The 15522-nt window shown below is 37.6% G+C and overlaps 1 protein-coding gene across 3 annotated transcripts in view; it reads left to right on the top strand.

Moving 5' to 3' along the window:
* The window catches only part of DPP10 (dipeptidyl peptidase like 10), a 1372039-nt gene that overhangs the window by 1206512 nt on the left and 150005 nt on the right, over positions 1–15522 (top strand). For all 3 annotated transcript variants that reach the window (XM_081095341.1, XM_081095339.1, XM_081095340.1), the window contains exons 6-7: positions 15174–15226; positions 15328–15409. In XM_081095341.1, coding sequence (XP_080951467.1) covers positions 15174–15226; positions 15328–15409 — 135 coding nt within the window. The remainder of the gene's footprint in view (positions 1–15173; positions 15227–15327; positions 15410–15522) is intronic.

The following is a 15522-nucleotide window of genomic DNA, read 5'->3' on the forward strand; positions in this document are numbered from 1 at the left end:
CTGCAAAGTTTCTGTTGAGAAATCAGCTGACAGTCGTATGGGTATTCCCTTGTAGGTAACTGAGTTTCTTTCTCTTGCTGCTCTTAAGAGTCTCTCTTTGTCTTTTGCTCTTGGCATTTTAATTATGATGTGTCTTGGTGTGGTCCTCTTTGGATTCCTTTTGTTTGGGGTTCTCTGCGCTTCCTGGACCTGTAAGTCTATTTCTTTCACCAGGTGGGGGAAGTTTTCTGTCATTATTTCTTCAAATAGGTTTTCAATATCTTGCTCTCTCTCATCTTCTTGCACCCCTATAATTCTGATGTTGGCACGCTTGAAGCTGTCCCAGAGGCTCCTTACACTATCTTCGTGTTTTCGGATTCTTTTTTCATTTTGCTTTTCCAGTTGGGTGTTTTTTGCTTCTTTGCATTTCAAATCTTTGACTTGATTCTCGCGCTCCTCTGGTCTGCTGTTGGGAGTCTGTATAGTATTCTTTATTTCAGTCAGTGTATGCTTAATTTCTAGTTGGTTCTTTATCACAACATCGAGGGTCTCATTAGATTTCTTGTAGATCTCATTAAGTTTATCGGCAACTTCTAGACAGTTCTTGAGAGACCTTAAAAGTGTGGTTCTGAACTCTATATCTTCCATTGACAATTTTGTCCTGTTTCTTTGTCTCCTCATTTTTTTTATGCTTTCTTGGTGCACCCCCTAGTGGTCTTTGTGCACAGTCTTGTTGTAGTTAAGCCTTGATTGTTGTAGTTAATACTGGGGTTATTTGACCTCCAGGCCAACTGGCTGTGAGAGTCAGCTGTGTCTGCAGTGGGAAAACTTCTGTCCTCTGGGGAGGTGCTAATCTAGCCTTTGCCTGAGGCTATCTGGCAAATGGCTCTGTGCAGGGCTTGGGCGGGGCGGGTCGAACTGGATCAAACAGGGCGGGCGGAGCGAGCAGTTATGGCTGCTCTCAGTTCCATCCCTAGGTGCTCTGCCTCACAGAGTCCCAGCAACCGCTGCAAACCTCGGAGAGAAAGCTGCCTTCGAGTTCCGACCGAAGCCAGACAGTCCCGCTTCTCCCGTTTGAGTCTGGGTCCCTAGACACTTGCCAGGTTCTGGAGCTCAGAGTCTTAAACTCCCTCCCAATTGAAAACAACAACCGCGCCCTCCGCCGCCAGCCCACTCCGGGCGCTCACTCCGCACCTGAGTATTTCACTTCAGCACTGCACCTCCTCTGAGTCTGGGTATGATATTCTCTTTCCTCCTAGTTGTAGAATTTCCACTCAGCCAGCCTTCCTGTGTTTCTGGATGATGTTCGTTCCGCCTTTTAGGTGTACCCTTGAAATTGGTTGTTCGAGGCAGCAATATCCGGCGTTAACCACATTTCAAGTACATTTCAACCACATTTCAAGTACATTTGTAAGTCACATGGCTCACAGCCAGGGCAGATTGACCGTGCCCATTGTTGCATGGAGTTCTGTTGACCATGCTGGCCTAAGCACTTAGAAATTTTCATTTTTAGCTTACAAGTCCCTGGGATCGCGCTTTAAATATGCCAGTGGCATACCCAGATCTCATTCCCATATTGACTGTGTCCTTTCCCCTTAGCCGCTGCCACTCGGTAATTAGTACTGTCCTGTGGATGAAACACAGCAGAGCACAGCGGTCACAGCGTTCTTGCCTTTAACCCTTCTGACAAAGACGTACTTACTTCCCTTTATCACAACGTGTTTGCTAGAGGAGAGTAATTACTGTATTTCACCCAATCTGAGATATCATCAATTGAAAGATACACCATTATTTTGTGTTCCAAGAAGCAATTAAATTATGACATTCCATTTATTTCAGAGTCATCTCAATTTCAGAGTTGTTAAAATGTGGGAAAAAATGCACATCTCAGATTTATAGGAAAATGGTTAAATTAAAAGCCAGAACTCCATTTATTTGTAAAATCATACCTTGAAACACAGAATAAGACAACTTGAACACAGAAAATTATACTGGTGGTATCTTAATGGATTTACAAATCTCTTAAAATATCTCTCTATCCCTTTGTTCATCTTTTAAATCTAGCTTGAATCTCAGATGAGAAATAACTCATATGTATTTTTTTATATTAAGGTATGATTTAAATCAATAAATTAGTCCTTTTTTTATTGTGTTGGTCTGCAAGTTTTAACAAGTCCATACGGCCGTGGGACCATCACTACAATCAAGATATAGAATAGTGTCCTAACACCAAATATTACCCCTGTTACCTTGTATTCATTCCTGCTTTTTAATCTCAGTCCATGGTACTACTGATTTGTTTTGTATCCATAGTTTTGCATTTTCTAGAATGTCATATAAATGGAATCATAGAGTATGCAAACTTTAAATCTGGTTTATTTTACTTTACATAATGCAACAAGGTTCATGCATGCTGTTGTAAATATCAGTATTACATTCCTCTTTATTGCAGAATAGTATTTCATTGTGTTGACAGACCACTATTTACTTAGCCATTTCCCAATTGAGGGACATTTCAGTGATTTTAGGTTCATGAGCTAAAAAAAAAACTGGACACAGGTTTTTGTATAAACATAGATTTACATTTCACTTTGAGAAATACTTAAGAGTGAGAACTGATGAATCATATGGTAAGTATACATCTAACCTTATAAGAAACTGTGAAACTATTTTCTCAAGTACCATTTGACAGTTGCTACTTATAATCACCACTTGTATTATAATTATTATTTTGCCATTCTAATAGTATGTAATGACATTTTAATTTTCCTAGTGAAATGTCCTTAACATGGATTCATGGCCTTAATTACTATCTAGATATCTTTGGATAAATGCTTGTCCAAATATTTCTATTTTTTGGGTATGTAGTTGCCATTTTTGTTATTGTTGAGTTATGAATTTTTTAATTCATTTTGGACACAAACCCTTTATCATATATGATTTGCAAATATTTTTCTTCCAGTCTGTGACTGACCATTTCATTTTGAAATAGGTGACTTTAAAAAAAGATATTTTCACTGATTTCAGAGAGGAAGGAAGAGGGAGAGAGAAACATCAACGATGAGAGAGAATCATTGATTGGCTGCCTCTTGCACTCCCTCTCCCGCCACTGAAGATTGAACCACAATCCAAGCCTGTACCCTGACTGAGAGTTGAACCATGACCTCTTGGTTCACAGGTCAACACTAAACCACTGAGCAACACTAGCTGGGCAAAATAGGTGACTTTTTTTTTTTTTAATATTCGACATTCTTAATTTTGATGAAATCCAATTCAGTTTTTTATTTATTCATAGTTCTTTTGGCTTTTTACCCAAGACATTTTGCCGAAGCAAAAGCAACAAAGATTTTATCTAGTGTTATTTTCTTGTAGACATTTTAGGTTTCATATTGAGAGTTCTGATTTACTATTGTTAAGATTAATTCATGCTGCAAAAGATAAAGGTTTATTTTGCATATGGTTAGCCAATAACATTAATAGCATTTTCTGAAAAGTTTGATTATCCTTTCTGGCCATGGAATATCAACTAGAAATTCATATATATATATATATATATATATATATATATATATATATATATAATCTCCAATAAAAATCTGTTTTTAAAGAAATAACTCAAAAGGTTTTTAAAGGTAATATGCAATACAATATTTATTCCACAAAATTTAATCCTCTTTTAAATTTAACTAGAACTTAATCAGGATATTAAGACCTATATTTCAATAGTAAAGATTTAAAAGGTGTTTATAAGTCACAAAATAAAAAGGTATAAATGAACTAATATCAGGTGTTAAAGCAGGGGTGGGCAAACTTTTTGACTTGAGGGCCACAGTGGGTTCTTAAACTGGACCGGAGGGTTGGAACAAAAGCATGGATGGAGTGTTTCTGTGAACTAATAGATGTTAACACTGCTGCTGGTGAAGGAGCGGAGGGGAGAGCAAGAGAACCCTCCGCTCTTTCGACTCCGCGGGCCAGATAGAACAGCCGAACGGGCCGGATCCGGCCCGCGGGCCGTAGTTTGCCCACGGCTGTGTTAAAGTATATTTTAAAGTTATTTTGAGGTGGTCCTAATCAAGAAAGGCAAATAAATAAATTAGAACAAAGTAGTTCAGGAAATGATAAAAGTTCTATATAGAATTTAGAGATAACATTAAAATTATATATATATATATATATATATATATATATATATATATATATATTTACACATACATATACAATTGTAGTGAAAAGCTGTGCCTGGTTATTTGGGGAATAAAGAACCAAACTGAGTATATACTTTGTACCTTAAACAAAAAATAATTGTAAGTGAATTGAAGAGATCATAAATTTGAATTTTTAAAGTACTAGAAAAATTTACTTAAACTTTATAATGTTACTAAAGGCCTAGTACACAATAATCTGTGCACTCAGGGGTTCCCTCAGCCTGGCCTGTTCCCTCTTTTAGTTTGGGACCCCTTGGGGGATGACCACCTGCTGGTTTAGCCCCTCTTCTCAGGGGATTGGGCCTAAGCTGTCAGTCAGACATCACTCTAGCAGCCCGGAAGCCCTCGGAAGATGTTCACTTGCCAGCGGGGAGCAGGCCTAAGCTGCAGTTGGACATCCTTAGTGCTGCTGAGGAGGCGAGAGAGGCTCCCACCACCACCGCTGTGCTAGCAGCCATCAGCCTGGCTTGTGGCTGAGCAGAGCTCCCCCTGTGGGAGCACACTGACCACCAGGGGGCAGCTCCTGCATTGAGCATCTGCCCCCTGGTGGTCAGTGTGTGTCATAGTGACCAGTCATTCCCAGTCTTTCTGCTATTAGGGTCAGTTTGCACATTACCCTTTTATTATATAGAATAGAGGCCTGGAGCATGGGTGGGGGCCAGCTGGTTTGCCCTGAAGGGTGTCCTGGATCAGGGTGGGGGTCCTTCTGGGGTTCCTGGCCTGCCTGGGTGAGGGGTTGATGGCTGTTTGCAGGTTGTCACACCACCTTTATGGTGGGGGGTCCCCACTGGGGTGCCTGGCCAGTCTGGGTGAGGGGCTGAGGGCCCTTTTCAGGCTGGCCAAGCCCCCCCTGTGACAGAAACTCCCAGCCTCTCCTTTTTTTCTTTTTTCTTTTTTTTTTTTAATTCTGGGATTTACTTACCTTCTATAATTGAAACTTTGTTGCCTTCTGTGGAGCTCAGAGCCAGCTCCTGCTCGCTCCAGCTCTGTGGCCACACCCTGCTGAAAGCAGGTATCTGGGGTTTATTTATCTTCTATAATTGAAACTTTGTTGCTCTGAGTGGAGCTCAGAGCCGGCTGGGAAGCTGGGCTTCCTCCATCACTGGAGCAACCAAGCCTCCTGCTCGCTTCAGCTTCCTGGCTTCCAGCTGCCATCTTGGTTGGGTTAATTTGCATATAGTTGCTCTGATTGGTTCATGGGCGTGGCTTAGGGCGTGGCGAAGGTATGGTCAATTTGCTGTCTGTCTTTTATTAGTGTAGATTACTAAAGCTTTCCCTTGGCATGCTACTAGCATCTGAAAGAGAAAATAATTTAAAAAAATCATATACAAATTTAAAATTTCTTTATAGAACACACAAATTAGAAAGCAAACATCAATTAGCTAAAATACTTGTTGTATTCATGAAAACAAAGTTACAATTCATGATATAAACAGAACATTAAGAGATCAACAAGAAAAATATAAATAACCCCATAGAAAATACATTGATAGAAAAGTCACAAATGAAAAAATACAAAGCATTAAAAGCTTATGACAAGATATTCAAGCTGATTCACAAACTGCAAGTCTAAATAATGAAGTGTTTTTGTTTTTCCATTCAAACAATACAAAAACACAATAGGTAATATTTTTTTTTGTTGCATTAAGGAAAAAAAAATACTTGTGCAGTACACAGCAACATAAATTATTTTTAACCTGTCTGAAAATTTACTTGGTAATATGAATCAAAATGTAAAATGTACAGATCTTCTGACCTACAAATTTTAATTCTGGAATATATCCTAAAGATGTACATAAATATGCAAGGGAAATAATTTCAGGATTTTGTATAATATACGAAGAATATTACCATCCTATATTAAGTAGCTGTCAACATGTAAATACTTACATAAATTATACATTCTTAAAATTATATTTATTATATTTTTCTCAAAATTTAAAAAAATCATTCAACACAGGTGAGTCTTAATTATCTATGGAAAAATAGTGTTGTGAAAAATGACAAATCCATACAAGTAATTTTATGTTTTGTGGGGTTTTTTTTCCTGCTTGATAGTAAGAGTTTTATTAAAGAAATTAACAAGGTGTAATTCAAACAAATTTGATTTTTTTTCTGTCTCCATTCTCTTGGTTTAGCTTCATGTAATAGTTAAATAATTTTTATATGATTTGCCCTATCATTTTTATAACAAAATCATTGAAAATATTTTGCTTTTTCAATTTCCCTGATGAATAAATTAAACATTTTAAGTAATCTGCTTGAGAAAACAAAGTAAGATTTGGTCCCATGGAAATGCTGGAAGAACTGTCCCCCCAAAGTTACTGTGGAACGAAGGAGCCCTTTCCTAAGGCACTTGCTGAGCTCCAGTAACAGGGACCTGTGCATTTCTCTGTGTGGAAGCGGTGATTTCCATCCTTGCCTTTCTAGTTCTAGCACCAACGTTAAGGTTGAGAGTTCCTCTGTCACTCTGTCCTGTTGCAATATATTGATTTCTGCATTGATACGCTAGAGAGAAAACTAGTTTATATGCAGGTAGATTACGTTTCAATTTATTCTAGTGAAAATTGATAGCTGACTTACTTCACTGGTAGCAATAGACCTTTATATGTTTTTCAGGTATCCAACCAGATACTTCCAATGCTGATACACAGGAAATAGTTTAACACCAATTGGTGTGAAAGTAGTTCATATTCAATAATTAATGCAAAAACTCTGGCACATGAAAAATTTTTCACAGAGTGTGGCATTACCAATGAGTTACTTCAGTCAGCAATATATTATGGTGAAGGTTACATGTTATATTTGGACTAGAGGCCCAATGCATGAAATTCGTGCAAGAGTAGGCCTTCCTTCCCCTAGCTGCCAGCACCGGCTTCCCTCTGGCACCCAGGATCCGCGGTTCCCTCTGGCCACTGGCAGGCACCAGGGACTCGGGCTTCCCTCACAGCCACAGCTTCATCTGGAAGGTTGTTCGGAAGGACTTCTGGTCTAATTAGCATATTATGCTTTTATTATTATAGATTATTGGAAACAGGATGCTCTGGGCCCTCTTTGAAGTGAAATTCTGCATTCTAGACATTACTGAATTGTAAGAACAACTTGAAGGGGGTTTGACTATGGTGATTGTTAATTTATTTAACAAGGGATACAGCAGAAAATTATTTATTCTGCTAGGTCAGAGGTCTCCTGTTATCAATAATAACATATATTCTTGTGCTGGCTGTTGTGAATGTGCAGGGTGGTTAGATTATACCTTGGACACAATAGTTCTACATGAAAAATGATGCCAAGGTAATATTTGGTGTCTGCCTGCTTTTGAGACTTGAATGCAGTATTCACTATTCAATTCAGAGTACAATATTTTTTTTGCCAAATGGGAAGCCTACAAGACCCAAATAAAGAGAGAAAAAGCAAACGTATTACTTTACTGTATTCTATGTGGTGATGGCTGCAGACTAACAGAAGAGTTAAATTGGTTTTGTGCCAGATAGTCTGTTGTTTTTTGTTTTGTTGTTTTTTTCTTTAGAGTTCACTTTTGTTTTATATAGATCTTAGCATAAATAGAGCTAATTTAAGCGAGAGAAACTTTATTTTCTGTAGCAGCATTTATATTTAGTGCCCCCATCTTTACGGTCTGCCATGACGGTAATAGGATGAAGAATCCTGCACGGTTCTGCCATGGGGAAGCACATTGAAACAGTGATAACATGTTTGGAATCTGTAAGACCTTGGTTCCAGTCTCAGTTTTACTAGTTGTGTGTTCTGGATGAATAATATCTTCAAATTTATGGTGAGCATTAAGTGAGAACACAAATGAAAGTAGATTAAAATACTGACAAGTATAAAGTGTACCTTTAATTCCCTTTCATTTTTATTTTCCGTTTCAGTCAATAATGTCCAAAGTGTTCACCAAGCCCTTTTTATGCATTGAAAAACATTTTTGTAGAGCCAGAGCTTGTAATTTTGTGAATTGCATTTATTACATCAGAGTGTCCTGCCTGACTATCTAGTTCTCCACTACATAATAAAGGTTTTTTTTAAAACAACAGAGCCACTGCTCACTCATCCTAAAAGGTACTTCATTATAAGCCTGACATCCTTATAACACTTCCCCGAGAAACAAATGCCCTTTACCTCTGTTGTCTTTTCTCTCACTGATATTCCTTCATAAATGCTATTCGCTCAGAAACTTGCCTCCTCATAGTTTAGTTTTTCTAACTGTTTGAGTCCATGGCGAAACATAAAACCTACTTTAATTATTCTCCAGGCTATGAAAATACACGCCATTTAAACCCACTTGGCAGTTTAACTGCAGTGCAGAAAAAGGTTTGGCACCCAGAGTGTAAACATCTGGTACAAGAATAAATTACTAAAGTACCCTGTTCTTTTTTCTTGTAAGTATAACTCTTCTTGACATGAATGTCCATAGATGTCTTAGGTAATAACCAATTTTCCAAGAAGAAAATTGTGAAAAACAGCTAAAGGAGAAGATTTACATTTTTAATCTGATATATTAGGTCATCTTTCCAAAATGAAATCTCTTTTAACTGTGGTAATCATAATTAATTCACGCCTACTTCTGTCAATATATCTTTGGATGGTGGCTTAATAGGTCTGTCAGAAATGAATCTTTTGCAAAGCTGTAGTCATGCTTCCTGTCTGAGGTCCCGAAAGAGATGTACAGAGAGAGAAAGTCATGCTATGAGTTGTAATCAGAAGGACATGGGCTCAGATTGTAACTCCATTTCCTACTCACACATTCAGTGCTCCCAGAGCCCATCACATGAACTATGAATGATAGCATCTTCCTAGGTTGCTTTAAACATCAAATTATATATATATATATATATATATATATATATAAAGCACTCAGAAAAGTTAGGTATAAAGCAAATGTTCATGTCAAGAATTGTTAGTTATATGCAGGATAAACTTATTTACTACACTAGCTGCATTTTTCTCAACCCTATTAGTCCCTTCGATGCCTAAGTCAATTGTTACATTCTTTATAATGCTATCTTGAAGCCAAGAAGATGAATTGCTTCTCGGAAAGCCAATACGTTATAATCTGTAAGTCCTCATTTAACTCTGACCTTTCACCAGAGTGCCCCATTGCTAATGGAATGTTTCTTAACCTTGCAACCCCAACTGCATCAAGAGCTGCTTGGGGACAGGGGTCACGTTTATGATGGCCTTTTCATTGGGCAAAGTACTTAACTTACAAGTTTGTGCATAATTAGTATCCCATAAATGTTTACAAAATGACAGACAACACATGAGAGTAAATAAAAATTACCAACTGATACTCCTTTATATGTTGTACTATTTTAAAGATAATTTTTATTATCACATCTTTTTAAAAAAATAGTACTAGTGCAATGTTTGTGTCAAAGAGGTTGCTTAATAAAGAGTTGATGAATGAAGCTAGTTTTCTTTTACACAACATGAATTCCACCATTTGGGATAACATCTATACTTATTCAAGTTCTGGCAGGCCTTAAATATGTCTGTTTGGTTTTTTTTTTCTTTCTTCCAGTAATAGCTCTGGCTATGTTTATGTTATTTCATTATTTGCAGATTCTGGATTTCAAAAATTTCCCAGTTTCCAGAATGTATTTATAACCTCAAAAATCAATGCTCACTATACATCCTCTGTCATCTACATGTGCTGGGCAGCAGACATGTGACGGGCATGGTGCACAATTTCTCAGCTGAGATCATACAAGGCAGCCTTTCGTTTTCTTATTTCACCTTTCATACAGAAAAGTGTCTTTTACATGACCTCATTAGTACCATGTTTTTCACATGTGCATGCTTTTTGCTGATGGTTTTTCTATTTAAAATATCCCCTAAACATAGTGCTGAAATGTCGTGTAGTGTTTCTAGTTACGAGAGGGCTGTATGTGCTTTATAGATAAAGTACATCTATTAGACAAGTGTCACTCAGGCATGAGTCATTATGCTATTGGCCATGAGTTCAATGTTAATGAATTAACAATACTAAATATTAGATATGGTGTCTTCAGAAAGAAACTTACATAAAATAAGATTATGTGCTGATTGGTTGATGAAACTGTTATAACCAGAGGCTCATAGCAACCTAACCCTGTATTTCTCTTAGGAGCAATGGTTCAGTCTTTGCTAATTCAGTGTATACAGTGAGTTATAGAACATGACTACAACAAATAATAAGAATTGATTGTGCCATTCTTAGTAATTAACATTTAGTAATCAACCTCTTCTTGGGGATCCCAGAGTGATATAGAAATAATGTGGATCAGTTGGAATTGCAGGATCTTATGATACTTTCTGTACCTCCCAATAAATACCTTTTGGCACCATGATATGGAATGACTGGGCATTTCAAGGCCAGCTTCTAAGACTAAGCCTTGATCAATATTTTACATATTGTACCTCAGTTTTGCCCCATGCCCATTACCTCAGCCATTAAATATTCCAACTCTGTAACAAGCAGTGGAATATCACTTGCAAAGATGAGATGAATATGTGATTTTTTAAAAAATATATTTTATTGATTTTTTACAGAGAGAAAGGGAGGGAGATAGAGAGTTAGAAACATCGATGAGAAAGAAACATCGATCAGCTGCCTCCTGCACATCTCCCACTGGGGATATGCCCGCAACCCAGGTACATGCCCCTGACCGGAATCGAACCTGGGACCCTTCAGTCCGCAGGCCGACGCTCTATCCACTGAGCCAAACCGGTTTCGGCGAATATGTGATTTTTGATTGTGAAATGTCCATGTCCCTAAGGATCTCATCAGGTGCTCCATTTGGCTCTTGTTATGCAGCAGCCAAACTGTAGAGGAAAAAGACTGTCTCTAACATTACTGACTCCACTTTTATCCTCTCATCTTGAATCAAGACCTACCTAGCCAATGTTGTAGAAGAACTGTGGATAAGAGGAAATGAGGAATGTTAACAAAAAGAATCATACACAAAAATAAACTCAAAATGGATAAAGACTTAAACATAAGATAGGAAACCATAAAGTCTTAGAAGAAGCCATAGGCACCAAAATAGCAGACATTTGTTGTAGCAATATCTTTACCAGTGCAGTTCCTAGGGCAATGGGAACTAAGGAGAAAATAAACAAATGGGACTACATCAAAATAAAAAGCATCTGCACAGCAAAAGAAATCATCAACAAAACAACAAGAAAGCCCACTGCATGGGAGAACATATTTGCCAATGTTATTTCCGATAAGGGTTTAATCTCCAACATTTACAGGGAACTCATACAACTGAACAAAAGGAAGATAAACAATCCAATCAAAAAATGGGCAAAGGATCTAAATAGACACTTTTCAAAAGAGGATATAGAGAAGGCCAAGAGACATATGAAAACATGCTCAAAGTCACTAATCATCCAAGAGATGCAAATCAAAACAACAATGAGGTACCATCTCACACCTATCAGAATGGCTATCATCAACAAATCAACAAATGACAAGTGCTGGTGAGGATGCGGAGAAAAAGGAACCCTCATGCACTGCTGGTGGAAATGCAGACTGACGCAGCCACTATGGAGAACAGTACGGAGTTTCCTCAAAAAATTAAAAATGGAACTCCTATTTGACCCAGTGATCCCACTTCTAGGAATATATCCCAGGAAACCAGAAACACCAATCAAAAGGATATATGCACCCCTATGTTCACTGCAGCACAATTTACCATAGCTAAGGCTTGGAAACAGCCTAAGTGCCCATCAGCAGATGAGTGGATTAGAAAACTGGTACATCTACATAATGGAATACTACGCTGCTGTACAACAGAAGAAATTCTTATCATTTGCAACAGCATGGATGAAACTGGAGAGCATTATGCTAAGTGAAATAAGCCAGTCAGAGAAAGATAAGTATCACATGATCTCACTCATTTGTGGAATATAAAGAGCATCATAAACTGATGAATAAAAATAGATACAGAGACAAAGAATCATTGAATAGACCATCAAACCTCAGAGGGAAGACAGGGGAGGGCTGGGGGCAGGGTAAGAGATCAACCAAAGAACTTGTATGCATGCATATAAGCATAACCAATGGACACAGACACTGGAGGGATGAGGGCATGTGCCGGAGGGTGAGGGCATATGCTGAGGGGTAGGGTAGGTAAATTGGGGGGAAAGGAGACATATGTACTATATGACAATAAAATCTTGATATGTTAAAAAAGGAAGTGCTACCCTAACCAGTTTGGCTGAGTGGATAGAGCGTCGGCCTGTGTACTGAAGGGTCCCGGGTTCGATTCTGGTCAAGGGCATGTACCTTGGTTGCGGGCACATCCCCAATAGGGAGTGTGCAGAAGGTGGCTGATTGATGTTTCTCTCTCATCAATGTTTCTAACTTTCTATCCCTCTCCCTCTCCCTTCCTCTCTTTAAAAAAAAAAAAAATCAATAAAATATATTAAAAAAAGGAAGTGCTATCAAAAGAAGGAAATAAAGAGATACAAATTAACACAAAATGAATTTAGACCAGTGTACCTTAATACAGATAATCACTAAAGCTGAATCCAATTCTCATTGAAAAAAACTCTTTTAAAATTGCTTCAACACTATGCAAACAAACAAAGAGAGACCTCTACCTCTAACCCTGCTGAAGATTCCTCCTACCCAACTCATTATATTCTGTTGTGGGCATCGAAGGCTATTTTAACTACGAAAGTTACAAAATGAAGAAGTATTTGAGATCTGCCTGGACTACACACACACACACACACACACACACACTACACCAAGGGCAGTGGATTTAGAAGAAAGAGCTCTAAACTAGGAGTAAAGGAATGGGTTCTAATTATCTGTAGGTGGAAAACTGCTGGCTTTGTAAGACACCTACAGATGAGCCTGAAAGCCTGCACCTTATTGCTTCTACCTGTTATAGGTTTAGGGGCGAGTCCAGGTAAACTTATTTTTTGTGGTCTCCCACCTCAACACACCAGCTGTGAGAAACAATGCTGTGTCAGGCTAAGAATTACAAGACAGGAAGCAGATTTCCATATCTCCCTCTCCAAATCACATCATTTAGAGGACATTTATGTCCTTTGGAGTCATTCATTGAGAAGAGCCAGCTACCTCTATAACAAACATCACAGCAAGAGACCAAATTCAATGGTTATATCCAGTTTTGCCTCAATCATTGTTTCAGCCTGCTTTGCCTAAAAAGTAATGCACAGCAATTTTTTTTTTTATCTGGCGATGGATGTGAGCCTAGAATTCAGGTATAGTCCTAGATGATTTACAGATAGGATGAATGGTTTACATTACCCATAATGCCATGTACACATGTGTCTGCTTTGAAGGTCAAGTGCTCACTTGACAGTGTGCTTTGGCAACAGAAATTTCTGAGATAAAAATGTTTATAGATGTGGTCACATTTCTCACCTATCAGCCATAGTAGTAAATTCAAGGCTCAAAAGATGTATTCAATTAGGGAATTGTATAGACTATGATGTGAATGTCAAAATAGACACCAGTAAAAATCATTTTTACGCCTACAACTCTATAGTGAAGGCAATCTCAAAGTTCAGTTATTTCCAAGGGAAGAAAGCTTCACTGGAATACACAGTATTACAACAAATAGGGGAAGGATTGTTATTGCACTATAAAGAGAACACTAGTATTGCTTTTCCAAATATGTGGAAATCCTGTTTAATTGGAGCTATTATTGCACTGAGAATAAATAACACATTGACCTCAAGAGAGTTTTAGTTGGCAGTATTATACAATTTGTACAATGTACATCCACTATAGGAGTTAAATAAGCTTTTTACAATTGCAAGCTGAAAGTATAAGTTCTGTAAAACCTGAAAATAATAATCTAATTTAATATAGCTAGATAAACATTTTGTTCACCAGAAGTAAGTAGCTTAGAGAAAAATAATTTTTACTGAAATACAATACATTCATCATCTCTTTCCCTAGCCTTTTTTTTTTTTTTTTTTGCATTTTTCCTCATTTACTCAGTCGTCCACTATTTCATCATTTCTAATAACTAAGAACCAAGTGTAGAAATATCTTTGCATTATCCACTATGGTCCATCTTTGGAATTTGATGTCACCCCATCATAGGTTCTGTAATCCTTGGGAAGATGGCCATTAAAAAGAAACAAGGTTCTAAATAAGATGGTACTAACATCTCTTGAAGATTACATACTTGCAAACAACTATTTAATATATTATTTTCAACAATTACTATGAAGGGGTTGGGGGAGGTATCACCTTTTGTTTCCAACAAAAAACACCTCAAGCTATATGAGATTTTCCCCATCAGAATCATTACTCAACAAATACTGTTGCATGTTGCATGCAAACATGACTCTGTATTAGGTAATGTGGAGGATGTAAAGGTAATACACAACTGGACCTGACATCATTCTGGGGGAAAAGAAGGCATATACTTAAAATAGTTATAACGTGTACACTACAGGGTGAGAGTGTCCCGAGAGTCTGAGTAATCTGTGAGAGAGATGGAATAGGAGGAGGAAAAATTTCCACCTGAGTTAGGGTAGGATGGCCTAGAAAGAAAAAGTTCAGAATATGCACGGGGAATTTCTCGAATGCAATTGAAATATAGACGAGATGAAGGGAAGCAGTGCATTATAAAGGTGGAAAAACAGGTAGACTCCAAATACCAAAAGCCTTAAATATCGACAGAATAGTGTGAACTTTATTTTATAGATGATGAGGAATCACTAAATATTTTTAACAAGATAGAATTTTGATCACAATCATACTAAGTATAGAGTGGACTGAATAGAAAATGTGACTGATGGTCAGATAAAAGTTAGAAGGCTACTTCTGTAAGGCTCAGAGAAGGTAATGAACCCCAGAACTGCAATATGTCACATTTTGATTTCTCTCTAAAACCAATACTTGGCTACCCTGGAATTTAATAAAAACATATATACACATTAAGATAGAGCCTTTGTTTCAACTATAGTCAATAACTCTTTTTTTTTAAATTTCAGATTTTTCATTATTCGTATACTGCTTCATATGTGATTTACAACATACACACTAGGTAAGTTCTTCAATTTTCTGGTTTTCCTGAGAAATTGTCCAAATAAATTACTGGTGTAGATATCAATTTGTTCATGTAAAAAATATTTACCTTTTTTCAAGGGAAGTTTGGGAGTTAAACCCTCCAGAAGTAGCGAACTCCGTGTTGCAGTATGCGGCCTGGGGTGTCCAAGGGCAGCAGCTGGTAAGCACAGGCACTGGGATGCACAAGCATCATCAGCCGTGGCCCTAGGGCCTAGGGAAATGTTTACAGACCCACTACAGTGGGTTACAGACTATTTTTTAAAAACTTTTTTT

This window comes from Myotis nattereri, assembly GCF_964212035.1.
Source record: "Myotis nattereri genome assembly, chromosome: 7".
Lineage (NCBI taxonomy): Eukaryota > Metazoa > Chordata > Mammalia > Chiroptera > Vespertilionidae > Myotis > Myotis nattereri.